Source organism: Diceros bicornis, chromosome 31, assembly GCF_020826845.1.
Source record: "Diceros bicornis minor isolate mBicDic1 chromosome 31, mDicBic1.mat.cur, whole genome shotgun sequence".
Classification (NCBI taxonomy): Eukaryota; Metazoa; Chordata; class Mammalia; order Perissodactyla; family Rhinocerotidae; genus Diceros; species Diceros bicornis.
This window is the reverse complement of record NC_080770.1, coordinates 7881742-7909390: the sequence shown is the minus strand read 5'-3', so window position 1 is coordinate 7909390 and position 27649 is coordinate 7881742. Positions and strand designations below refer to the sequence as shown.

At 46.6% G+C, this 27649-nt stretch overlaps 1 protein-coding gene across 2 annotated transcripts in view; it reads left to right on the top strand.

Moving 5' to 3' along the window:
- Nucleotides 1-2256: 2256 nt before the first annotated feature.
- The window catches only part of POLA2 (DNA polymerase alpha 2, accessory subunit), a 28211-nt gene continuing 2818 nt past the window's right edge, over nt 2257-27649 (top strand). The window contains exons 1-15 of one of the 2 annotated variants that reach the window (XM_058526441.1): nt 2257-2335; nt 2803-2986; nt 6462-6586; nt 7069-7160; nt 7584-7641; nt 12667-12773; nt 15082-15275; nt 15905-15993; nt 17258-17413; nt 17966-18028; nt 18730-18772; nt 22897-23021; nt 23624-23662; nt 24358-24431; nt 27528-27636. In XM_058526441.1, the coding sequence (XP_058382424.1) occupies nt 2908-2986; nt 6462-6586; nt 7069-7160; nt 7584-7641; nt 12667-12773; nt 15082-15275; nt 15905-15993; nt 17258-17413; nt 17966-18028; nt 18730-18772; nt 22897-23021; nt 23624-23662; nt 24358-24431; nt 27528-27636 (1353 nt within the window). In that variant the 5' untranslated portion in view covers nt 2257-2335; nt 2803-2907. The other variant, XM_058526442.1, reaches the window with a different exon arrangement.

The window sequence follows — 27649 nt, the reverse complement described above, 5'->3', positions numbered from 1 at the left end:
CAACCGTTTAAAAATGTAAAAACTATTCTTAACTTGCAGGCCTTACAGAAACAGGTGGCTGGTGGAATATGGCCTAAGGGCCATAGTTTGCAACCCCTGGTCTATGTAGAAAGAGCTTCTGCAACTTGGTAAGAGAAAGGAAAGGAAAAAGATGTAAACACATGAGTTGTACAAGAAGAAATTCAAATGGTCACTAAGCATTTGTGACAGGAGGTGGAATGAGATCTTTCCTGTTATTAGAGTACAATATATGAGAAACAATCCCACACTCTAGAGAGGGTCTTGACATGCTCTTGAAGGCTTTCTAGTAGAGACCAGAACCAGTCCTTAATTATCACTCCTTGTTACCCATTTCCAGATAGTAATAGACAACTCATAATTCAGAAAAGAATTGAAAGAGGGAGGAAGGTTGGTGTCATGCCTACCCTATTTGACACTGAGAACACATGACTTGTTTAACCCTCCCTCCTCTATACGACTATTTTTAGTAATTATCATGTAATGAAACTATACCCAATATTGAAGGCGTTACATATTTCAAAATAGATTATGCCATTGCTTCAATAATAACTTCCTCTTTTGCTTTTTATTTTTCTTTATTGTGCTCTATTGCAGCAAGGTCTTTTCGTGTTGGGACAATGCCCTCTTCGCACTAATCTAGGCACTGCTGTAAAGGAATTTTGCAGATGTAATTACAGTCCCAAATCTGTTGACCTTAAGAAAGAGACATTATCTGGGTGGGCCTGGCCTAATAACATGAGCCCTTTAAAAGCAGTTTCTCTGGTTGGTGGAAGAAACCTCTAGAAAAGAATGCAGTTTGGCCAACACCTTGATTTCAGCCTTGCTGAGTGGAGAACCCAGGCATGTTGTGCCCAGGTTTCTGACCTACAGAACTGTGGGCTAACAAATGGGTGTTGTTTTAAGCCACTAAGTTTGTGATAAATTATTGCATAGCAATAGAAAACTAATACACCCTTTATTGCCTGTACCCAGGAGAACCACGCCCGCTCTCCACCCTGGGTACCCACCAGGAAGAAGCCTTAGGGGAGACTAAGGTTGTTTTGTCTCTCTACCCCGCCCCTGACTGCGGTTAATAAGCAAACTACACCCTGTTCCACCCTGCCGGATCGCAGCCAAGACAGGGTGCTCCCATTCTGCCTTGCATCTTGTCCCTCATTGCATGCCCTGAGGTTATCTCCTAGAAATGTCTGGCCTCTTTGGTGCAGTCTTTTTTTTTTTTTTTATGAGGAAGAGTCGCCCTGAGCTACCACCTGTAGCCAATTTCCCTCTTTTTTTGCTTGAGGAAGATTAGCCCTGAGCTAACATCTGTGCCAATCTCCCCCTATTTTTCATGTGGGTCGCCACCACAGCATGGCCGCATGTTGTGTAGGTCTGCACCTGGGATCAGAACCCAGGCACCTGGGCTGCTGAAGGGGAGCGAGTGGAACTTAACCACCACGCCATGGGGCCCAGTCTTGAGAATCACTGCTTTGGTAAATACCCATACTTTCCTTAATCAACCTCTACCTTTGGATGTTTAGTTTCCAATTTTTTTTATTGTATTTTTTTTTTATTGGAAATAAGACTACAAAGAACATTTTTGTTCATAAAACTTTGTCTGGATTTTAATGGCTAGTTTTCTTAGAACAAGAAATGCTGAGTCAAGGAAGATGAACATTTTTAAGCTCCTGATATATATTGCCAGTTTGTTTTCTAGAAAGACTACCAGTCTACCATTGCATTAGCAGAGTATGATGCTTAAGGTTATTTGATCTAACACGAGCCAATGGAAGATTCTGGCTCAAAGAATTAGGAAATATTTCAGGGGGAAGGCCCTCTTCTCATTTTACCTCTCAAGTCTCTCCCTCTTAGTGACCCTTCTTCACTCCTAAGGTTCTAGCCGCCCACTGGGATCCTCTACCTGGAAATCCCAAAGGCACACACCAGCCTAACACGTCCAAAACGAAGTCATTTGTCACCTTTCCACCCCTTTTCCACCCAAATGCCCCAGATCCAGAAAACACACCTAGCACTGTGGCTGGGACCAAGGTAATAACCTTGATAAACACGGCAACCAGATTCCCGTTAACCAAATCACCCTTTCAAGATGACTCGAGCGCACACGGAGCGCAGAGATGACGAGGGAGACAGAAAGGACGACACGCTCTTCCTCCCCCGCGTTGAGCACAGAATGGGACATTCGCGGGCATGTACACGACAGCGCCTGCGCACCAAGGTACAGGACAGAAGGGTGACGAACGTGCGTCACGGAGCTTCGCCAAGCAGGCGGTGCCCGGAAAAGAAGTCCCGCGGCTGCTGGGGAGACGCGGTTTCGGTACGGGGCACCAGGGACGCCGCGCGCCCGAGCCCCACGTCTGCGCCCTGCTAGAGACAACTGCGCAGCCGCCGTAAGGCGGACCGACCACCAGGCGCGGGCGCGCGCGCGTTGGCGTTTGTGCGCGTGCGCGCGCGGAGTCGGAAACCCGGAGAAGGAAGCAGAGGGGAATGGGTGGGGTTGAATCCGGCTCTCGCGCATGCGCGCGCCGCGCAAACCATTTGGCGGGTTTTTCTTGGCTGCTCCGTTCTGTTCCCGTCATTGGGATGCTCGGCGGTAGCTTTTAGGAGTCAGGACGTTCTCCCCAGGGGAGCGACTTCTCGAGATTTCTGCTCACGTCCTTTGGGCGTTTGGGGGCTTCCCTCACATTTAAAAAAAAAAAGTGTTTCTCTGTGACTGACGGCTGGGCCTTCTGACCGCCTGCGGTCTTGGGCCATTTGGTCACCTTCTGTCTTGGTCCCCCGAAGGGTGAAAGGATCAGAGGGACCTCGTCCTGCTCATCGATCTCCACGCCCGTGAGCTTCTTGGACTCAGGTCGGAGCTGGCTGGGCCCGGCCCCCAGCTGGGTCACCATGGCCGTGTCCGCAGAGCACCTGCTGGAGGAATTGCAGATCTTCGGCCTAGACTGCGAGGAGGCTCTGATCGAGAAATGTGAGTCCCTCGCCCCCGCCGCGGCCCCCAGCCCAGGTCCATGCTCTCGCCCCGTGTTCCCAGTCGCCTAGAACCCAAAGGGGAGTGCTTCCAAGTTTCACCTCCCCTAGGTCGGACTTCTCAGTGATTGTAAGACGAAGAATTAAGCTGAGTCTTGGCATTTGGGATGTGGGGACTTTGAATGCTCACGGGGTACTGCTTGGATTCCAACTCAAATATAAGACTATGAAGCACGATTTTAAATCAGCACAGTTCCAGAAAGGTGGAACTGGGACGTGCCAGGTTCAGACTAGGCCTGGTGGCATCTGCGGGTTTGGAAATTGTTTAAGCCTCAGAACAGAGCAAGCAAGATGTTGGGGTTTTGAAATGTAGCTTTTTATTCCTGGCTCCACCCCTTCCAGCCTACCCCTAAACTTCCGAGCCATCAATTCTCATCACAGCTGTTGGTGGTCTGTGCAAATATGAGTCCCTTGAGGTGGGTTCCTAAAATTGACTTTTAGCTTTGGAAGGAACTTTAGGGAGCTTGTCAGCTGTTTACAGATGGAGAAACAGACAAGGAGAGTTAATAGGCTGAGCTGGTCTCCGAACCCAGGTCTCCTGTCCCTGAGTCTAGTGCTCCATTATATTGATCCATTGTATTGGTCAGGCTCTGGGGTGGTGTAAGGAGTTGTTGGAATCAAAGTCCTGGGAGATATGGAAGTTCTCAGTTTTAGAATCAGGATGAATGTGCACCTGCCTTAACCATTCATCAACAGTTTGAGCTTCTTTTTTAATGTATAAAACCAGAATGCAAACAGTTCATTTCTCATGAGAGATCAAAATACTTCAAGTTCTTATGCCCAGTGCACTCTCTTCCTAAAAGGACACTTAAAGGAGAAACCCAATCATAATCAGAAATTTCTTTAGTGAGCCTGAAATCAAAACAAGAGAAATTAGTTGCGTGAACCAAATTTGTAAGTCCAAGATGCCTGTTGCTTCCATCTCACAAATGACTTACACTGGCACTGGAATTCTAGACTTTGAATTCATAATCACCGGCCTCAATGGGACTTTAATATTGCCTGACAGTTGTACCATATTTCTTTGGTCTATTCACTCTGAGTCTTCTAGATGACTCTCTTCTACCTTCTGCCCCTTTAACATCCTTCTGTCCTAGTCTCAGCTGATCGACTTACTTCCTGTTTCACCGAGAAAATAGAAGCCATTAGAAAACTTCCATAAGCTACTACCATTACTTCTTCCCACCTACCTGTGTCTGTGCCATATACCTCGCCTTTCTTCCTATGACAATGAATAAATTCTTTGCAAAAGCCAAACGTTCTACTTGAGTCCTAAATCCCATTCCTTCTCACCTTCGTAAGGATATCACTCCAGTAATTCTCACCTCTTATGTATTTACTGTTTTTCTCTCTATAAGATTTTTTCCATAACAGCATAGAAATGTGGTTCTTACTCCTGCCTTTAAAGTATTCCGTGGACCCCACTTCCCACTCCAGTTCTCTCCTTCTTAATTACAGCAGACCTCAAAAGGGTTGCCCATACTTGCTGTCTTCAAATTTTTCCTCCTTAAACCCATTTCAGTGGACTTTTTCCTCCTCACCACTTGATTGAAACTGCCCTTCTCAAGGTCGCCAATGACCTTCACCTGGCTAAAGCCAGTGGTGAATTTTCAGTCCTCATCTTGACTGATCAGCAGCATTTGACACCATTCATCATGTCCTCTTCCTTAAAACACGTTTTTCTCTTAGCTTCTTGGACACAGCTCCTTGTTTTCGTAGCTTCGTTGTCACCACTTCTCAGGCTTTACAGGTTCATCCTCATCCTGAGCCCCAAGATACACTCACTTCCTTGGTGATCTCACCTGGTCTCATGGCTTTACATCCCATGTGTTTGCTGATGATTCCCAAATTTATATCTTAGCCCAGACCTCTTTCCTGAACCACCGGCTGTCTGTCCATCTGGCTACTTGATGTCTCCAATTGGATGTCTAATGGGCATCACGAACTCTCTGTGTCTAAAACTAAGCTCCTCGTGTCTCCTCTCTCTCCTCAGAGTAGTTCCTCCTGCTGTCTTCCCCACTCAGTTAATAGCAACTCCACCCTTCCAGGTGCTCAGGCAAAAACTGGCAGCATCCTCCTTGACTCTTTTCTTTCCTCACACCTCACACCAATCAGCAAATCCCCCTGGCTTTACCTTCAGGATATATCCTATCCAGAATCCAATCACTTCTCACTGCCTCCACATTGAGCCAAGCCACCATCATCTCTCACCTGGATTTTGCCATGATTCTGTTAATTGGTCCCCCTGATTCTGCCCTTGTCTCCTTCAGTCTATGCTTAACACAGCAGCCAGAGTGATCCTGCGAAATGCAAGTCAGATCATGTTCCTGTTCTGTTCAGACCCTCTAGTAATTTCTCAGCTTGCGCAGAGTACCAACCAGGGTAATGACAGTGGCCAACAATCTGCACCCCCTTTACCCTTTCAACTCATCTTATTTTTTCTTTTTGGTGAGGAAGATCAGCCCTGAGCTAACATCTGATGCCAATCCTCCTCTTTTTTGCTGAGGAAGATTGGCTCTGGGCTAACATCCATGCCCATCTTCTTCCACTCTATATGGGACTTTGCCACAGCATGACTTGAAAAGCGGTGCGTTGGTCTGCGCCCAGGATCCGAACCCCGGGCTGCCGCAGCGGAGTGCGCACACTTAACCACTACGCCACCGGGTCGGCCCCATCAACTCATCTTCTGTCTCCTCCTTCTTTGCTGCATTCCATTCGGCTTCTTGCTTCCACCTCAGGATCTCTGCCTGAAGGCTCTTTCCGTCAACACTGCATGGCTCACTCCTTCATTTCCTTCAAGTCTTTACTCAAATGTCACCCTCTCGGGGCTGGCCCAGTGGTGTAGTGGTTAAGTTCGTGTGCTCCGCTTTGGTGGCCTGGGGTTCCGTGGGCACGGACCTACCCACTGCTCATCAAGCCATGCTGTGGCGGCATCCCACATATAAAGTAGAGGAAGATGGGCACAGATGTTAGCCCAGAGCCAATCTTCCTCAGCAAAGAAGAGAGGAGGATTGGCAACAGATCCTAGCTCAGGGCTAATCTTCCTCACCAAAAAACAAACAAAAAAAATCACCTTCTCAATGAAGCCTTCCCCAATCATTGTATTTAAAATTGCCACCCCCTGACCAACTCCCTGATCCCTCTCCTGGCTCTATTTTCCTACGTAGCACATTCAGCCATCTAACATACATATTTTACTTGTTTGTTTTCCATCTCCCCCCAGTAGCAAGCTTTGTGAAGACAAGGATTCTTCTCTGTTTTGTTCACTGCTGTGTTCTCGTGCCTAGAACTTTGCCTGGCACTAGTGGGTGCTGAATAAATATTGATTGAATAAATAGAGGATTATTTTCTCTTTTCAAGGTGAAAGCTGCAAGAAATAAACTAAGTTCTAACATGTCCAATTTTCCCCCCTTCAGTGGTAGAGCTGTGCATTCTCTATGGACAGAACGAGGAGGGAATGGTAGGCGAGCTGATCGCCTTCTGCACCAGCACGAATAAAGCTGGCCTTACCTCAGAGACCCTGAACTGTTTTGAGCATGAGGTAAGAACAAAATGTAAGCAAGCTAATAATACAGTTCACGAGAGGTGGTGTGATATATTGAGAAGAGAGTGGGCTTCGGAATCAGACCTGGATTCCAGTCCCAATGGTGAGCTTGAGCAAGTTACTTAATGTCTCTGGGCCTCGGTTTCCTCTTCTGTCAGTGTTTCTAATAATCCATATTTTTTATGATTATTGCAATAATTAAATGAGAATGGATGTAAATCACCTAAAACTGTGCTCAGCAGGTGGTAAGTCTTCAACAAATAATTGGCATTTTTTTTAGAATTGTTATGTGTTGTGGAGAAACAGTCACAGAGTAAGTCTTTATTTTAGTCTAGCGTGTGTATCTTCTTAATTCTTACTCTGAGGATTTTATATCTTTGATTATATTTCATATGCCTGTTATTACCTCAGGGCTGTGGAAAACACCTCCTCTGCTACTTGACTATGGAATAATATATTCATTATCTTTTATTCCTCAGTTTCTGAGCAAAAGATTGTCCAAAGCCCGTCACAGCGCCTGCAGGGACAGCGGGCACGCGGGAGCCAGAGACATTGTTTCCATACAAGAGCTGTATCCTTTTCTGCTGAAGGTCTTTGCATCCGGCCACATATCGTATTTTATAATTTGTCTAGAGTCGAATGTGTAATTTAAAAACAAATAATAGGGGCCGGCCCCGTGGCTTAGCGGTCGGGTGCGTGCGCTCCGCTGCTGGCGGCCCGGGTTCAGATCCCGGGCGCGCACCGACGCACCGCTTCTCCGGCCATGCTGAGGCCACGTCCCACATACAGCAACTAGAAGGATGTGCAGCTGTGACATACAACTATCTACTGGGGCTTTGGGGGAAAAATAAATAAATAATATCTTTAATAAATAAATAAATAAATAATAAAAACAAATGATAAAAAGTACCTAATATTCAGATTTCTTATTTAATCAACGCTTGTCTGAGATTCTGGGTGGAAGTTTATTGTTTTTCTTAACCAGTGTTTTTAGAATTGAAGTGGAGGAAGAAGAGGAGACCCTCTTGAACTCTTATACCACACCCTCTAAGGTGAGCATACAGGGTTTAGAAATTGCGTTCTACAAGTAGGATTTTTTCCTTTATTCTAAAAATATTATCACAACATTTGAAGTTCTGAGGGAGTAAATGAACCACTCACACGGTTGTGACTATATTTCCACTTATGCGTCTTCCTTTCCGATCATATGCATAGATGTTTTTATGTCATGGCAGTCCTTGTGACACATGGTTATCCTGCTTTTTCCAGTTAGCATATCATAAGATTTCTGTAAAGACAGTTTCTCCATAATTACTCCTTTTAATGGTTGCATAGTTTTGTATCCAGTGGAGATACTGTGATCGCATAATCCAGTTCTAACGTTGGACCCCAGTGTGAGAGGTAGAGCAGCGTGGAAAAGCATTGTCCTCAAAGGCTGAGTGAGAAGATCTCGGTGACCTTGGGGGAGTTGTTTTATCTCTCTGAGCTGCAGTTTCCTTACCTATAAAATCTGGATTCGTTCGTTCATTTGCTGAGCAGCTGCTCTGTTCAGGCACTGTACTAGACACAGGCAAACAGTGGTGAATGAAACAAGCACGGAGAGGCTCTGCTCTCAAGAAGCGCATAGCCAGAGGATGTATGCCCTATCTTGGAGGGCTTGAACATAAAATGAATATGTAACGTACCAGGCCCACAGCAGTGCATTCAGTAATAGTAGTTACTCCTTATACAAAATAAACTTGTGGAAACCCATAAACGTGGAGCAAGCCTTAATTTTTCAAAGTAAATGACATTGTAAGAAAGAAGGTAAGTAGTTTAGGTATGCCTATGGAGAGCAGGAGAGCTAAAAATGTGCCCTATGAAGTCGCTAACACAAAACCAGCTGCATATAATGTTAAAGGAAATAATGAGATTTTCCTTAGTTTATTGAAGTTGGAGAGATTATAAAATTAGCACTTGATTTTCCCCCTAAAGATGGTTTTCTCCTGGAGTCCACATCTCAGTAGAAGTCACCTCCATTCTTCCATTGCTCAGGCCGGGAACCTCGGAGACCTGGAATCTTCCTTTTCTCTCATACCCCACATCCAACTTATATGCTGGTCCTGTCGGCCCTCCTTCCAGGATCTGGGCCCTCTCCCTATCTCCACTGCCACCACACACCATCGTCTCCTTCTGAATGAGTGGGGCAGCCTCCTAACTGGTCCCCTGGCTTCTTTCTGCCTTGTCCACCTCTAACTGATTCTCCACGCAGCAGCCACAGTGCTCCTTGCAAATGAAAGTCAGGCCAGGTTTTCCTTGCTCACAGCTCTCTACGGCCGTCCATCTTCCTTAGTAATACTCAGAGTCTGGACCTCTGGGTGTGTAAGGTTCTGTCTGAGCTGGCCCCTGCTCCCTCTGTCCTCTTCCCACTCTCCTCCTCACTCTGTCTCCTTGCTGTTCTTCAGACACACCAAACGTGTCCACCTCATAAGTCCCCTGTTGGAAGGACCAAACCTGCCTAAAGTGGCAACCACCTCCTCTTTCCTTCCTTTATTTTCTTCTCTTGCTTTATTTTTCTCCATAGAATTTAATACCTCGAGACATGTTATATATTTTCTCTCTGTTTTAGTCTGTCTCCCTACATTAGAATGAAAGCTCCTTGAGGACAGAGATGTTGCTTTATCCGCCTCTGTTTTCCCGGTGCCTGGCACGTTAATAGTTGTTGAAGGACAGACCAAGAGCAGCTGCTTGGCTCTCTAGGTAGGATCAAGCAGAACTGCACTACCTGGTGGGGCTACCACAATGTTGATCTGATTGACAACTTCACAGCTCCATAATTTATCTGATTCCAGAGTTGATCATATTCTTGGAGACTGATTCATGGTAACCCAGCTCTCAGTAGATTGATGCATATGTCAGATGCAAATTTACTATCGAAGTATAAACCCTTCCAATGACTGAAATACCACACTGAGGACGCCCCATTCCTGCTACAAAAGTACTTAGGAGGCTCAATTACCTCAAAATTAGGAGGTTTGTGCCCAGGGAATCAGAGTTGGGTGAGTGGGATTGAAATGAGCCAGCAATGTGATATGTGTCAGAGGAGACACAGTTTGGGTCTGGCCAGAGATTTGTAAATTGCTTAGAACAGCACCCATCACATGGAAACTGCTCCATCATTGTTAGGCCATGCGTCAAGGGCAGCATAATAAAAGTCATAGTGCCAAACAGCCCTTCTCAACGAACAGTGCCACGGTGAAGTGGCTCGACCCTTGTCAGGTCTTGGGGGCAGGTGTCCCTCTGTTCTAGAGGTGACTATGTCAGTGGCCTTAGCTTATCACCATTAAATATTTGACTTATGCAATTGACAGCTATCCTTTTGCCTCCATCCTCACCATGTAAATCTTCTGGTTATAATTCGGCTTTCCACATGCCCTGCCTGACGGGGAGAGAATCTGTTAGCCTGAAGATTTGAGGTTCCCATGCCATCGGCATTATATTTCTTTCTCTTTTTTTTTTTTTGTGAGGAAGATCAGCCCTGAGCTAACATCCATGCCAATCCTCCTCTTTTTGCTGAGGAAGACTGGCCCTGGGCTAACATCCATGCCCATCTTCCTCCACTTTATATGGGATGCTGCCACAGCATGGCCTGACAAGCGGTGCATTGGTGCGCACCCAGGATCCGAACCTGGGCCGCCAGCAGCGGAGCGCGAGCACTTAACCGCTACGCTGTGGGGCTGGCACCCATCAGCATTATATTTCTAGTAAATTAGTAAACTGGCATCTTTGGCCATAGTTTGAGTTTCTCTGTGGTGTGAGAATGTGTTTCCCCACCATATGAGAATATGGTATCCTCGGTGACTTTCTCATTACAAATGAGTAAGCTGATGTGTAGTGTTAATCGTGAATCTCGTGAGCTTGGTTAGAGTGAGTGTATCCCTGGGGAGCATGGCTGCAGTTGGCTTGTGGACCATCAGGTTTCCCCACGAGGGCTGAGGACTAGCGCCACCAGACTGCACTGTTTCCCAGAGCCCCTTCATCTTGCCGAGTCCTGGGAGACAGACCCTTTCTCTTGAAATACCCCTCCCAACATTGGCCCTAGCATTAAGCCCACTGACTATTAAACGAGTCTTCCAGGAAAATTGTTTGAGAAAATATATCAAAATCATAAAATCTTTTCCATCCTTTGGCCCAGTAATTCTCCCTAGTAAAAATCTCTCCCAGGGGCCGGCCCCATGGCATAGCAGTTAAGTGTGCGCGCTCTGCTGCTGGCAGCCAGAGTTCAGATCCCAGGCGCGCACCCGACGCACTGCTTGTCAGGCCATTCTGTGGCGGCGTCCTACATAAAAAAAAACTTGGAGGAAGATGGGCACGGATGTTAGCTCAGGGCCAGTCTTCCTCAGCAAAAAGAGGAGGATTGGCATGGATGTTAGCTCAGGGCTAATCTTCCTCACAAAAAAAAAAAATCTCTCCCAAGGAAATAATCCAAATTATGGGGGAAACTATATGCATGAAGATGAGCATCTGAGCATTATTTACAATTGCTGAAATTACAAGAAACCCATATGTCCAGCAATAAAGAAGTAGTTATCTAAGTTATTATATATCAATTCAATCAACAGAGCTACTCAAAAGGTTAAAGATTGTGACGATATGGAAAAATGCTCATAATTACTATAGAGCAAAAAAAAATCAGCATATATAATACTTAAGCAAAGGTTTATATTTAAACTAAGATTGTAGGGGCTGGCCCCGTGTATAGTGGTTAAGTGTGTGCGCTCCGCTGCTGGCAGCCCAGGTTTGGATCCCGGGCGTGCACTCATGCACCGCTTGTCAGGCCATGCTATGGCGGCCTCCCCCATAAAGTGGAGGAAGATGGGCACAGATGTTAGCTCAGGGCTGATCTTCCTCACAAAAAATAAATAAACTAAGATTGTAACTATTAGAATTTGTATTTTTTTAATTGGAAAAATATTAAAATACTAAAAAGAAATATTAAAAAATGGCTATTGTCCAAGGGTGGTAGCATAAGGGTCTCTTAAATCCAGTTTCCATTCCAGCTCTTAATAATGGTTTTGAATCTGTTCTCTCGCGATCCCTCCTGCGGTCACCAGGAGGCAGCTTTGGTGGCATAACTTAAATACGCCACCAGGGGGAGCCCAAGGGCAGGGAAAGCTCTGCAGACCAGCCGGCTTCCTGGGCAAGGATTTCATCTTTGCTCTGCCACAGTCAGTTATCCTAGACTTTGGGGAGCAATAGATCTCTGAACCGTGGGTGTCATCCTCCATTCTGGGCATATCTTTGGATTCCTGTAGATGAACAAAAACCAGAAATCAGAAGTAACCATCAATGAGGTGTTTGCTGAATATTCTCCAAGTATGAGCTCAACTGTTATCTGCTTGGAATCATTCCCTTCTTTAATTTTGAAAATGTGTGGTGAGGGCTGGCCGCGTGGCTTAGCGGTTAAGTGCGCGCGCTCCGCTGCTGGCGGCCTGGGTTCGGATCCCGGGCGCACACTGACGCACCGCTTCTCTGGCCATGCTGAGGCCGCGTCCCACATACAGCAACTAGAAGGATGTGCAGCTATGACATACAACTATCTGCTGGGGCTTTGGGGGTAAAAAAATAAATTAAAAAAAGAAAGAAAGAAAGAAAATGTGTGGTAGACTTTGCCACAATAGGTAGTGTCGTGGTCCCATCCCTTGTCAGGAAAAGGTGTCCATGCAGATCAAAACCGTAGGCATTGTAAAACTCACACCTGTTCTGAAGCAGAGAGATGTGGGGAAAGAAAGTGAATGCAGGAACGATTTGATGGGACAGGTGCCTGCTTGGCAATCCTTTTCGGGAAATGTTGTTGGCAGTTTTTCATCATTGCCTTCAAAATGGGGACAGTGTTCTGATGAACGTTGGGTTACAGTTGTTGAAAGTTTCTCTGTGGGATTATTCTTGGAGGATGGGGCCCTACGAAGAGAAGCAGCCAATCCTATCTCATGCCCTTCATTTGGGCATCACTCTCCCTTTCTTCCTAAGAAACTGTACACTTCATTGGCAACTTGAGTCTCAAGTGACTAGCATTTTGTTTCCTGTTTTGTTTCTAGGGTTCTCAGAAGCGAGCTGTCATCACCCCAGAATCCTCCCTAACAAAAAGGAGTGTGTCTACTCGGAGCCCCCATCAGCTCCTCTCGCCCTCGAGTTTCTCTCCCAGGTATGGATCAGAAGGAATTCAGCCGCCAGAAAGCAGGCCCGCCCTCCACTTTCTCTGGTTCTCTGGCGGAGGCTAACTGCAGAGTGACTTATTAAATGTGGGTGGACAATACCTCTGCGTGGACTGGCTGGGAAGCCTAGTGCTCGCTGCCCTGCCTGTTTTCCCTTCCTCTGTGGAAAATTACTGTTTCTTACGATAATTAAGGAAACTCACTTTCCACCCACTTTTCTGGGGCTCATTTCCTAGATCAGGAACTGATATCTTCTACTGAAAACAACCCGTCTATTCAGAAGTCTAGGGGTCCTAGGAGTCTTGCCAGTGGAGGCAAATAGGTTTTCACCTGCTTCTGTTAGTTGGTATGTTGTTGGGTTTCTCCTTTTTTTTTTAATCTAAAGTGTTTTTTAAAAAGAGAAGCACATATCTTTGTTCATAATGTTGCATAACCTGTTTGTTGTTCCTCTATCAGGTTACAGCTAGTTTCTGAGGGTTTTCTTGTCGCTGTGAATCTACACTGACTTAATTGGTATTTTGTCCCTGCTGCCACCTCTGCCCATAAATCCACAACAATCATATGTGATTTTTTGAAATCCATAAATGACATGTCTCATATGAGAGAGTTTCATAGATGAGGGCTCTGCCAAGTAGAAGAATGGTTTTTAGGTGCTGCCACATCAGGATAAGGCCAAGGAAGAGTAATGTTAACCGTTCAGGGAAATACTAATGCCAGGAGTCACTACCTCGACTGGGGATCACTTCTTCTAGACTAAGCAGAGCTCCCGATTTTTCAGCTCTGTCCTTTCAGAGAGCAGATGATAACAATCGTTCAAGATGAGTGGGCACTGGATTCTGAAGGACAGTTTGACTTTAGCTGGTCCACTGCTGCTTTGGGGAGTTCTCAAACTGTTTTTGGAAGGGATCTTTCTAGATTCACAAGGACATCTTTGAAACCTGGTGTATAGAGATGGTTCTCACAGGTGTGCCTGCACTGTGGGCACGTTCCCTAAACATGCAATCCTTTGAAAGCTGTGGGTGTGCTTACAGCTGACCTCATGTGAGTGTCTCATGGCATTAAAGGGCCGGCCGTAATGGATGTCCCACAGAGCTTAGCAGGGAGGAGCCTGAGAAGTCGGCGATAGGCTGCCTAGTCATTTTTTTTTTTTTTTTTTTTGGTGAGGAAGATCAGCCCTGAGCTAACATCCATGCCAATCCTCCTCTTTTTGCTGAGGAAGACTGGCCCTGGGCTAACATCTGTGCCCATCTTCCTCCACTTTATATGGGACACCGCCACAGCATGGCCTGACAAACGGTACGTCGGTGCGCGCCCGGGATCCCAACCTGGGCTGCCAGCAGCAGAGTGCAAGCATTAACCACTACGCCATGGGGCTGGGCCCTGCCTAGTCATTTTTAAATGCACACTCGAAAAGCTGACATCAGAAGCTGGTTTTGTAATTTATGAAAATAACTTGTAAATTATTCAGCACTGGAGAGAGAGAGAATTAATGGAGCTCATCTTCTGTAGCCTCTCTGTGGAAAGAAGAAACACTGGCACCAATGCAGTGGTGCCCATGTAAAACTGGTTCCTGCAGTTTCCGTGCGTTAAATGCAGCCCGTTTTAAATAGACCTCTCTGTAAGTTGTGTTCACAGCCAAAGGATTAGAAGACCTCACTGTCATCTAAGCAGATAGCAATATCTGAGTGTTCTTGGGGGTGTAATTTACCAGTCAGTGAGTGGAAACATGAGAACTTGACAGTTGAGCCTTGGAGAATGGGAATGCTTGTTCCCAGCCGACTGAATTCATTACATCTCAACCTCCATGGACACTGGGGAAAGCTGATTAATTTCATTTAACTTCATTTTATTGTTGTTTCTACCTTAAACTATATTGGGAGGCATTAATATATATGCACAGCAACTTTTCAGGCTCTGATGACATTGTAATAAATACTAAAAATTCATAAGAAAGAAAAGAAAATGGTTCTTGAAGCTTGCTTTGTAATCAATTCAGAGTTTGGGTTTTGTTTTGCTTTGTTTAGTTTTAAGCCAAGAGAACGACCTTTTAAATATGTCTCTGTCTCTAAACTTTTCTAAACACATTTGCTGTTCCTCAGCCTGGTATTCCTCAGGCCCTCATTCCTGAAATTCCTTAAAGGTCCAGGATGTCCAACCCCATTAAGCTGATTAGATTTATAAAATGTGAGGCCAACTTGCCATTTCTCCAATCCCCACTTCCAAAAGGTAACCTCCTTCCATTCCTCTCTCCCTTTAGATGTGAATACAGCCATGTTAATCTGTTTTGCTTCCAATTAGTGCTACTCCTTCTCAGAAATACAACTCGAGGAATAACCGAGGAGAAGTGGTCACCTCCTTTGGCTCAGTGCAGGGAATGTCTTGGTCTGGGAGAGGAGGAGCCGGTAACCTCAGCCTGAAGGTCTTGGGGTGTCCAGAGTCACTCACCGGGAGCTACAAATCGATGTTTCAGAAGCTCCCAGACATTCGAGAAGGTAATTATTTTTCCCTTTGAAATTCTGGAGGATATAAAACCAGCTGGAAGGGTTTAGAGTAACAAAGCTTAAGCAAGGGCCGGTGGAACAAGTTCCAAGGTTGCCTTTGAATATAGAAGTTGGTAGATGTCCTCTGGATGCCCCCATTAGTGAAGGGACATGAGGGGATATTCTCAATGATTCTCCCAAGTTACATCACTTTGCTGAAGAAAAAACACATAACCATTTCTCAGTAACAACCACTTGAACTATGTAAAGGAAGCCGATTACAGTATTAAAGGAAGCGAAGACATTTGTGGCTTCTTCCTGAAGAATGGGAGACTCTCCGGGTTGGGCTTGACTTCCGTAAATCTCATTGACGACCTGAGTAAAAGGAAGGCTGGGGGTGGGGTCTGTGCTGACCCTCTGGGATTGTGCCACGTGATCGCCTGTGGCCGAATGGAAGGCCAGATTCAGCAACCAAATACAGGGAAATCAGCTAGGGCTCTAGAAAGTAAAAATGGGCCAGATGTCCTCGGCACCCTTCCTGCTTCTGTAAAATGACTGACTTGAACATTTTACAATGGCTGTATTTTCTCTTCTTGGCAATTGAAATGTCTTAAACACACTTTCCCCCCCTGGGATTTCAGTTCTGACCTGTAAAATAGAAGAACTTGGCAGTGAACTCAAGGAACATTACAAGATTGAGGCTTTTACTCCCGTTCTAGTTCCAGCACAAGTAAGAGTTATTCTAATAGTCCTCCCTAATTAATACTGTCTTTTTAAATCGATGGGAAAAAGGCATCCTCTTGCTTCCTTTTTCACATCTTGTCTGCATTCTAGTTAGAACATCTGTCTTGGTTGAATTTGGTAAAATGGGTCCTTCTGAAGAAAGACTTATAAGTGCTCCCTGGTTTGGTGACCAGAGAGAGTCATTTTTTTTGCACTTGAATAAGGATCTTGCACAGAAGCAAAGACTGAAGGCCTTAAGCATTCACGTATCAGGATATGAGGACAACAGCAAGGATAGGATTTCCAGAAACGATGACTCACAGTCTCTCCCCTAGTTTGGTCTTTGTCGTTATGGACCAACTGCTGCCAGTAGTATCTTTACATCGAGGTTTAATCTGTCATATGTACCAATGCTTTCTCTCTAGAACGTTTTTTAATCGAAGGGGAGATATGTTCTAGAAGATTCTGTAAGGTACCTCTGTCATATGTTTGCTTTCAGAGAAGAATGCCCAGTTGGGGAAGATATGCAAAACCACATCATATAAGGAAGTTTGGGAGGAATTAGGAGGAAGTAGTGGAGGGGAGGCAGGGATGCACAGGCTTGTAGGAAAAGATTAGACTTCCCTAGTTGGCCCCCAGGAGTGGGAACAGGACAGAGGGAGCCACAGGGAGAGAAATTTCAGCTCAATTTAACAAAGAACTTCCTGTTAATGAGGCAGTATGATATGTGGTTAAGCATATGGCTCTGGAGCTTGACTTCTGGGCTTCAAACCCAGGCTTCCCCCACTGTTTGACCTTGACTAAATTATCTAACCTTTCTGTTGCTCATTTTTCTCATCTGTAAAATGGATATAGTAATAGTCTCCACCTCGTGGCTGTTGTGAGGATTAAATGAGTTAACACATGTAAGCCTTTAGAACAGCACCTGGTATTTAAGAAGCTCAATAAATGTGAGCTGTTGTTAACATTTACAGCTATCCAGAGATGCATGGGCGGCCATGGGGGCAAGTTCCCCTTCACTAGAGATGTTCCAGTTTAGACAGCCACTTCAAGGGGCTCACGCATTGGAGGTGGGCAGACTGGATGCCCTTTAAGAGTTGTTCCACCCCCAAGAGGCAAGGATGATGCTTGTGGTCACCTCAGGCTCAAGAGGATGCCCCACCAAAAAATGTTTATTGTTGTTTGGGGTTCGTTTTGCTATTCACTCTGTTGACTTCAGATTTTGCGCTCCTGTCCCAAAGACTGTCATTCTTATGTCGCACCTTTGGCAGGAGCCTGTCACTCTGCTGGGCCAGATTGGCTGTGATAGCAACGGGAAGCTGAACAATAAGTCAGTGATTCTTGAGGGGGACCGGGAACATTCCTCAGGTGCTCAGATTCCAGTGGATTTATCTGAGCTCAAAGAATATTCTCTGTTTCCTGGACAGGTGAGATTGGAGGAGCCTCCACTGGGATGCGGGCGTGCATTACTCTGTAGTGTGTGCGGTGGGCTGTGGTTCTAGGAATAAGCATTTCCTCATTGGCCAGCTACTCCTCACCTTCGACCTCTGATGCCATGAGGATGCTGGAGCACAGGCCCAAGAGCGGACTCTGGTGTAGGGATTCCGATCTTCCCCTTCCGATCTGACCTTGGCTCTGGGATCTGCTGCCCAGGTTCACATCCCAGCTCCACCGCACAAGGTGTGTGATTATGGAGATGTTACTTAACCTCTCTAAGCCAGTGTGTCCTCATCTGTAAAATGGGAATAATCATTCTTACCTCATAGGGTTGTTACAAAAATTAGATCATCCGTGGAAAACATAATTAGTATTATGCTAATACAACCTCCTTAATTTGTTTTCTAGAAAAATACCCCCAAGTTTACAATTACAAAATGAGACTAGCTAGACAGTACTTTTAACTATATCAGAATAATTTATTCCAGACCTCTCATTTATCTCCCCTGTTTTGCAATCCTGTTTTGCTCCTTGCCTTTCAGGTTGTAATAATGGAAGGAATCAACACCACTGGTAGAAAACTTGTTGCCACCAAACTCTACGAGGTACCACAGTGGCCCCCCACCTTCCCTCCTGGTTTGCTGCAGGCCCAGTATGTGTAGTTCTGTCTGACTAGAAACCCGTCTTTTTTAAGAGCCCTGTTTATTTGCTTCTTAATCCTCCATCTAGAGTGGGAACCTACCTCTAGGCTGGGGGTTAGCAAACTTGCTGTTAAGGGCCAGACACTAAACATTTTGGGCTTTGCAGGCCATACAGTCTCTGTTACCATGACTCACCTCTGCCATTGTAGCACAAAAGCAGCCATAGATGAGCTGTAAACCAATGGGTGTGGCTGTGTGCCAGGAAGACTTTATTTACAGAAACAGGCAGTGGCCAGATTTGGCCCACGGGCCATAGTTGACCTATCGATGCTCTACGCAGGAATCCACCACAGATTTTCATAGGATGCAAGGAAAAGTAGTGAATACCCTGCTCTCCCATCCTTTCCCAGAAGGATGCTGGGTGTTCTGTGAGTTTAGCCGTCACCTCCCATTACTAGGTTTCTTTGCCACTCTGAGCAGTATAGAAAAATGGCAGGTAGCAAAAGCTTTGTGGGCTTTCAGCTCCAAGGAGCAAGACCGAGATGGCTTTCTTCCCTCCCTGTCTCACCCCTCCCCCACCATCCTCCACGCACACCTGCAGTTGAGCTCCCATTCAGGCTGTGCCTGGGGCAAGACCTCAGTTTGGCTTTTCTCCTGTTTTTAAGGGTGTGCCGCTTCCATTCCATCAGCCCACTGAAGAGGATGGAGGTAAGTTTGGGTTCGAACATTGTTTGCCAACAATGAGGGTGGTGGACAGGGGTCCTGGAGCGCGGTTCCTCAGGCCCCGAGACAGCTTCAGAAGTTGTTTGAGAGCAGGGTGACGGAGCGCTAAGGGCGACAGCTGATTGGTGGGTTCACAGGCACTTTGTGGAAGGCAGGGGTTGAGCCCAGTGAGCTTTGACAGTGCTGTCACTTGGGTTCTGACTACACAGGGCCTGTTGTTTAAAGACAAGTGTTTTGGGCTGGCCCCGTGGTGTAGTGGTTAAGTTTGCGCGCTCCGCTTTGGCAGCCTGGTGTTTGCTGGTTTGGATCCCAGGGCAGACCTATGCACTGCTCATCAAGCCATGCTGTGGCAGCGTCCCATATACAAAATAGAGGAAGATTGGCACAGGTGTTAGAGACAATCTTTCTCAAGCAAAAAGAGGAAGATTGGCAGCAGGTGTTAGCTCAGGGCCAATCTTCCTCACAAAAAATAAATAAAGACTAGTGTTTAACTGGTATTTGAAGTTTGCTTTGTTTTTTTTTTTTTAACATGATCCTTTTTCTATTTATTTATTTATTTATTTGGTGAGGAAGATTCGCCCTGAGCTAACATCCATTGCCGATCTTCTCTTTTTTTTTTCGCTTGAGGAAGATTAGCCCTGAGCTAACATCTGTGCCAATCCTCCTCTATTTTTTGTATGTGGTATGCCTCCACAGCATGACTGATGAGTGGAGTAGGTCCACATCCGGGATCCAAACCCATGAACCCGGGCCTCCAAAGCGGAGCACATGGAACTTTAACCACTTAGCCATGGGGCCGGCCCCGAAGTTTGCTTTGAAAAAGGAAAAATAGCAGTTTAAAAAAGAATTTCTTTAAATGAGGTGTGGTATCCTAGGTTGTCTCCTGGAAGAGAAAAGGGACATTAGTGGAAAAATTAGTGACATCCAAATAAAATCAGGAGTTAACAGTAATATACCAGTGTTAATTCCTTAGTTTTGACAAATATACCGTTGTTATGTAAAATGTTAACGTTAGGGGACGCTGGGTGACAGGTGTACATACAGAAACTCTGTACTATCTTTGCAACTTTTCTACGATTCTAAAGTTATTCCTAAATGAAAAGCTTATTAAAAAGTTAGACAAATTTCTAAGAAAGCCTAGAGTTATTTGATAATGAATCTAGATGGGAAAAGACAAAGAAATTTAACAAACTTTGCTTCGAAATAATTCAAAGCATTTTTGTGAGCAAAGCAGAAAATTGTTAAGGATTAGCAATGAGATGGCGAACACTAGCATATTGTCAACACTGCATACATGGTAATACGGTCACGCATCGCTTAACGACGGGGATGCATTCTGAGAAATGCGTTGTTAGACGATTTCGTCATTGTGCAAACATCCTAGAGTGTACTCACACAAACCTAGATGGTAGAGCCTACTACACACCTGGGCTGTATGGTCCTAATCTTATGGAACCAGCATCGTGTGTTTGGTCCATCGTTGAGTGAAACCAAGCGCATGACTGTATTGTGTGAGGTCAATCTTAGAGACGGCCTGGAATCAGGAATGAAATTTAGGAGTTTATGACATTGCACATTCTATCAGAAAATATGTGCGGATGGCAGCAAGAGTGGTGACGTTAGAGCAGCTTCAGGTAATGACAAGAAATGGACGTGGCTGAGGTGCCCAGAGCCTGAGCTGCGTGCCAGGGAGGCCTTGGGAGCAGCTGGAGAGGTTGTTAAGAGACATTATTTGTGCGAGGTATTGTGCTCGGCGCTCATGGAGACACAGAACAAGACAAGTGTGGGCCGTGCCCTCCCCGCACTTGCTGTTTACTCCAGGTTTACGTCTCCTTAGGCTCCTCAGAACAAATTCAACTTTGTCCCCTGCCCCAGCACCGTGTGAAATGTATTCTTCTTGAATTCTCTATCTCAGTTCATGGTATTTCTGCTCTGGTGGACAAATAATGGCTCTCTAATCCCCAGAACCTCTGAATGTGTTACTTTATATGGTGTGGGTCTTTTGAGGTGGGGAGAGTATCCAGGTGGGCCCAGTGTAACCACAAGGGTCTTATAAGAGGGAGGCAGGGGGTCAGAGTCAGAGAGATTAGCAGTGTTAGTCTTTGGAGCTGGAGGAGGGGCTATGAACCAAGGAATGCGGGTCAGCCTCTAGAAGCTAGAGAAGGCAAGGAAACAGATTCTCTCCTAGAGCCTCCAGAAGGAATGCAGCCTTGCCAACACCTTGACTTGAGGACTTCTGACCTCTAGAACTGTGAGATAATGAATGTGTACTGTTTTAAAGCACTAAGTGTGTAGTACTTTGTTCCAGCAGCGATGGAAACTAATACAACCATATGTTAAGAAGTCGGGGGGGGGCCGGCCCCATGGCTTAGCGGTTGAGTGCTCGCACTCCAATGCTGGCGGCCTGGGTTCGGATTCTGGGCGCGCAACGACGCACCGCTTCTCCGGCCATGCTGAGGCCGCGTCCCACATACAGCAACTAGAAGGATGTGCAACTATGACATACAACTATCTACTGGGGCTTTGGGGGAAAAATAAATAAATAAATAAAATTATAAAAGAAAAAAAAAAAAAAGAAGTCAGGGGTCTTTGGGGCTGGCCCCGTGGCTTAGCAGTTGAGTGCGCGCACTCCGCTACTGGCGGCCCGGGTTCGGATCCCGGGCGCGCACCGACGCACCGCTTGTCCGGCCATGCTGAGGCCGCGTCCCACATACAGCAACTAGAAGGATGTGCAACTATGACATACAACTATCTACTGGGGCTTTGCGGGGGGGGGGGGGAAGGAGGAGGATTGGCAATAGATGTCAGCTCAGAGCCGGTCTTCCTCAGCAAAAAGAGGAGGATTAGCATGGATATTAGCTCAGGGCTGATCTTCCTCACAAAAAAAAAAAAAAAAAAAGAAGTCAGGGGTCTTTGGATTTTGTTGCTGTAAGCCACAGAAACTGGTTCAGACTAACTTAAGAAAAAGAGAATTTGTTAGGGGAAATCCAGGTGGCTCACAGACTGGACGGGGGGCTAGAAATCCAGGCTTAGAACCAGGAGAAGGACCTAGCAGCTCTAGGTGTCCAGGTAGCAGGAATTCCCCAGCCATCTCATGCAGTCACCTCTGCTGGCATAGGCCAGCTCCCACCTTTTTTCTGTCCTTGGATAGTTCACCTTGAGATTCCAGAACCTGGGAGGAGAGGTCCCTGCTGGCCTCTTGGCTACAGGAGGACAGTGCACCTCACTCACAGCCCCGCCTAGACTGCCTTACGGAGGACAGGCAGGTTCTCCAGAAGGAAAGCAGATGCTGTGAGAAAAAGGCAGTGCCTGATGGGGGGTTAAACAGCAACTGTTCCCCCGCACCCCGTCACAGTAGTCTCCCATTCCAGCCTTGCACCCCAGCCTGTCTTTCTGGACTCCTCAGATACCACGTTCTCCAGCCACTCTGGACCGCAGATACTCCCTATCACCAAGCACTCAAATCTCAGTGCTCCCCAGGCCCCTGCCTGGCCCTTGTTTCCAGAAAATTCTACTTACAAATGTAAGCAAAGTGAAATGAGCCAGTAACACAAAGACAAATACTCTATGATTCCACTTATACGAGATACTTAGAATTGTCAAAATCATGACACAGACGGTACAATGGTGGGCGCCATGGGCTGGGGGAGGGGCATGGAACGTCAGCCTTTAATGGGGACGGTTTCAGTTTTACTAGATGAAAAGAGTTCTGGAACTGGATGATGGGATGATTGCACGACATTATGAATTTATTTAATACTACTGAAATGTTTACTTAAAATGGTTAAGATGGTAAATTTTTTGTTACCACCGTAAAAAGCAAATCTCACTCTGATCAATTCTCTCCTGACCGCTGCTTTCCTCCATCACTTACGCACTGCTAATAAGGTGCATATCACATCTCCTAGTATCTGCATACTCACCTGTCTGTACCAGCCGGTGGAATGTTCTTTGAGAGTGAGGATGAGGTCTTGTCCATCTCGGATTCCCAGAGCAGCACACAGGAGGAGTCTCCTGATGAATGTAATCCTGTGGCATTTTTCCCCACTTGTCCTTTTTTCCCACCATCCCAGTATCTCTAATCAACACTACAATCCTTTCTGTCTTAGATTTTGAGCAAAGCATGGTCCTGGCGGCCTGTGGGCCGTACACCACGTCTGACAGCATCACGTATGAGCCCCTGCTCGACCTGATCGCCGTCATCAACCGCGACCGGCCGGATGTCTGCATCCTGGTAGGAAGCCTTCCTGGGGCAAGCCCTCCTAAGGCCTGGAGAGTCGGCCTTAGAGAATGGTCCAATGTGGTTCTAAATTTTTAGGAAGCATGTCAGACTCTTCTCCTTTATGAAAATATTTTTAGTTCTTAGTCTGCATCTTTGGGGAGGTGCACGTGATCTATAGGCCTTCACTTAACCCGGAAAAGCCCCACGTTTTTTCCACCCTTCATTGATTTTACAGTATTCTTGCCTCTGTCTTGGTACTCCAGCTTCTGAGCTAATCTCTTTTTAAAGCTCAAAGTACTGCTGTGTGGTGGCAGATTTCCCTTATGGGGTTTAGACGGTCAGAAAAAAGCCCAGGGTTGTGGGAGCCAATGCAACTGGTTATGGGACCCTGGTGGCCTCCCTCCATCCAGGACTCACGTCCTTCTGCCTATGATATTGGCTGGCCATCCCTGTCCATCTGCTAACTGTCGCAGGCTCTACAAGCAGCCTTGGAGGGACAGATGGACATGGGGCAAATAACTGCTAAGAGAGGTTCTGTGAAGGCACGCCCGGACACATGTGGTTCTGATTTGTTCTTTTGGTACCTTTGTTTCTCCCCTCGGGCTTATTCACAGTTTGGACCTTTCCTGGATGCTAAGCATGAGCAGGTGGAGGTAAGTGACGGTTGGGATGGGGAGATACTGGATACTTGCATTCAGTTGAGCCTTCGCTGTTACTTTCATCTCTTAGAGTTTATCCTGCATCTGTAACAAACCTAGATTATCGCCGTAGCTAATTAGAAAAACATGGTTGTAGGGCATTTCTTATAAAGATACTGAATTTGAGGGCTTCGTTTCACTAGAGTACAAGGCCAATTGGAAGCTGGGGGAGGAAACTACATATATATGAGTGCTGATGTTCCTTTGGGACGCTTGACACTAAGGCCCAGAGAGCTAGCACAGACGCAGGTGTCCGAGGTTCACGGGGCTGCGCATGTGACAATGCCTTCCCTGGCTGCGACCCTCAGCGTGATGGCCCTCGTCTTGCTGTCCTTTGATGCATAAGACACCCAGCTCCTCTCAGGACACCTCCCCTTTGTCTCAGGACATTTTGCCTTCCACAGAAAAGATTTCAAAACACTTCCTTTTAGGCCTTCTCTTAGCTGACATTCAAGAGGATTCATTCTTCCTCCATCTCCTTTCCTGCCCTCAACTAGACAGCTCCTTGGGGCAGGGAGCTGTCTTTTCATCTTTGCATCTCCTGCAGCTCCTAGCTCAACAGCTGGCACCTGGGGTCATCTAACAAACGTTAAACAAGGGACTAACAGCCAGACGTCTCCCCTCTAAATCTCTCCTTTCTGTTCTCGCAGAGCTGTCTACTGACAAGTCCATTTGAAGATGTTTTCAAGCAGTGTCTACGAACAATCGTTGAAGGGACTCGAAGGTCAGAATTCAAAATGCTGGACAGAACCTTAAGCTTCCTAGGTCTCTCCAGGGCATCCCATTAAGAAACTGAAACTGTTCAAATGTAGTGGTGGTTCCTATCCTTTCATCCTTTTGAACTCTGGAGATGGGATAGAACTCTTGAACTTCAAGTGCACAGACGCCAAGTTAAGAGGCATCTTTGTAAAACACAAACATACTTGAAAGGAACAGTTACATACACTTTCGTCCTTCCCTTGCTCTTACTTAACTCCCTCCCTTTTGTGTAAACTCATCTTCCATGGGAATCTTCCCCGATGATTCTGAGAAGTGTATGGTTACTTACGCCACAAAATCCCCAGAGGCCCTAATCATCTCGTTGTGTGAGTGATTGTTTTGGGGTGAGCCCAAGTCCTCCCCCTGAGTCAGTGCTTCCCCACATCTTGTGGGGCGTCGCCAGTGGCTAGAGCGAGCCATGGTAGAAACTCAGCAGGGGTGGGGATCTTGAATCCTTGCCCTGGACCGAGGGGAAGGAACTCTGAGAGGTCATAGCGGTGATGAAAGAGATGTGCGGTTCTCATTTGAGAGAAAAGGCACTGTGCCAGGAAGAGTCTCGAACTACGAGTAGAAAGTTATTCAGGAAGCTGACATCCTCACTTCCTGTCCCTTTTCCTCCCGTGCTAGTGTTTGGAAGGAATCGGTCCAGGTGATGGATCTTCTCCTCTGAGGATTTGTTGCCTGTAGCTGAGCTCATAAAAAACTGACATTCCTGAGGCTAGGCTTTTAAAAAACAAGTCTGTAACAAAGGTGGTTTCTAAAACAAGATGTATGGTCTTCCGCCCATTGGCCGTGAGAACTGATCCCAGAGTCGATTAGTAGTAACACTACCTTCTTGTACCGGCAGCAAGGGCCCGTAGCGGAGGGCCTCATGGACTGCGGACAATCCCCCCTTAACCTACCCTGGAGTGGGGGGACTTGCATGGTGCCAGTGATGGCCTGTGACTGGATCTGCCCCTCCCTCCCTCCTTTCCCCACATGAAGACAACACAAGCTCCTTCCTTCTTGCATCATGACCCTGAACAAGTTCATCAGACCTGGAGAGCGAGCGCCTGGAGCTCCTCAGGAGATAAACCCCCGAAAACCAGGAGCAGGGCTGCTGTCCCTATTGGTCAGCCTTCGGGGACAGGCAGGGACTGGGTAGCAGTGCCCAGCGCTCGCCGGGTGCTCTCCATTTGAGATCGGGGTCTGTTTTTGGTTCCTCACCCCGTGTGGCATTGACAGCACTGGTACAAACAAAGAACAGATAGGCATTGTTACCCTGGGGCGAGCGCCCAGCACCACCAGGCACTTTCATCTGCGGCCAGTGTATGCCTCGGAGGAGGGGAGCAGCCCCACCCTTCCCCAAACTGTATATAAGTGGGGAATTTATTTTTATTCCTGAGAGGTCAGAAATGCAGAGCATTCAGCTGATTTATCAGTAAAAGCCAGAACCAGGGAAGCGCCTCCTCCCTTGTAGGAGCTGAGCAGAGCCTGCTGAGTTCTCGTCCTGTTTGAGGGAGCAGCCGCGAGGGCCCTCCCACCATGATGTATGAAGTTGTGCAATGTTCAGCATAGTTGGAATTTTCTTTCGGATCCCTCCCCCTACAGCCAGTCTATAACCATGAGCAGGAGGCCTGTTTCCTCCTTAACCATTGCTCTGCCGGTGCCCACACCGAAACAGGGCAAGTCCCTCTCAACAGCGGCCAGGTGCACCTCCGCCCTTTGTGTCCATCACAAACTGAGCCCTTGGGAGCTGGAGCACAGACTGTCCCGTTCAGGTGCCCCCCCGCCTGTTTGCCAGACTCCAGCACCCAAATTGGTAGACTTGGATGATTAGTGAACTTGTCAGTGTCAAAGGGATTATAATATGCAAAGTACCTTTGGGCTCAAGATTCTGGTTTTCTGCTGCAGAAGTCTCAGTTCACATTTGGAGCAGGCATGACAAACAAGTGACAAGTGTGACAACAATCCCTACCATCTTTGTCCCATATGAGACCTGCATCTGGGAAGGCCACACTTTTTTTTTTTCCTTGATGTTTTAATAGTTTTTAACATTGTGAAATTTTGGGTTATCCATTTTTGTTTGTCCATCACCATATATATGACTCCGGGAAGGCCACACATTTTAAGCGAGAGAGGGAGCTGGAAGTGAGAGCGATTGGTGGATTGTCACCATGCCCCCAAAGTAACGCCTGACGCCCGTTTGGTTTATAATGGGCCCCTCTGCTGACCACAGCCGAGGGAACCGAGGAAACGATTTTTTTTTCCCTTTCTTCTTGTGTGTGGCTGTGGAGGATAAACAGTTGGCCCCAAGAGTTAAATGTTTTTTCTTCACTTATATGCTGTAACCCTAGAGGTGCTCCTCCTGCCCCATCAAGGGAAACATCTGTCATCTCTGCTTTTACTGTTGCTCTTAAATATTTCATGTTTGCAAGACGGTCTGCTGGGAAATAAAAACTGAGGGCATTGCTTTTCTAGGTGAGAGAGGAGGGGCTGGCTCCGGGAGAAGCCAAGTGTGTCCCCATCCCTCTGTAGACGTCTCCGTCTCTGTTGTCATAATTATGACCCAGTGCTTGGTTAGTCAGGAGGTTGCAGTGTGATCTTCTGAATACGAAGGCCGTCTCCAGATCCGCTGAGCATGCGTGGTCCCTCCTTGGGAAAGAGCCCGTCAGGGAGACGGTGTAACGAACGCCTGTAGCCGCATCTGTTGGCAGAGTGTGGGGATCAGAACTTTGGTTTCAGCTCTGGCTCTGAGGCTCTGATTCTCTGTCTCAATTTCTTCTCTTTTTCTACCAAACAATAGTCCCCTTCCCCTCCCCAGTGGAACATCACACGGAGCCAGGAGAAAGTATGTCCTGGGCGACCTGAGCCTCATTAAGGTGGTGTAAATTAGAACAAGTTGTCTTTCACACAGGGTCCCAGGAGAAATAGCACCTCTCTTCACGGAAGAGTTCAGTTCTGAAATTCTTCCCTAGAAGTTGGTCTTATATCAAGCTCTGACATTTTAAATCTGTCGTCCAGCTTCTGACTCAACTGCACTCATTTTTCTCCCTCTTCTGATGATTTTTTGATGACATAGCTCCGGCTCCCACCTTGTCTTTGTCCCGTCGCTGAGAGATGTGCACCACGAGCCCGTGTACCCACAGCCACCTTTCAGCTACTCTGATCTGCCTCATGAGGACAAAAAGGTACCAGCATCCC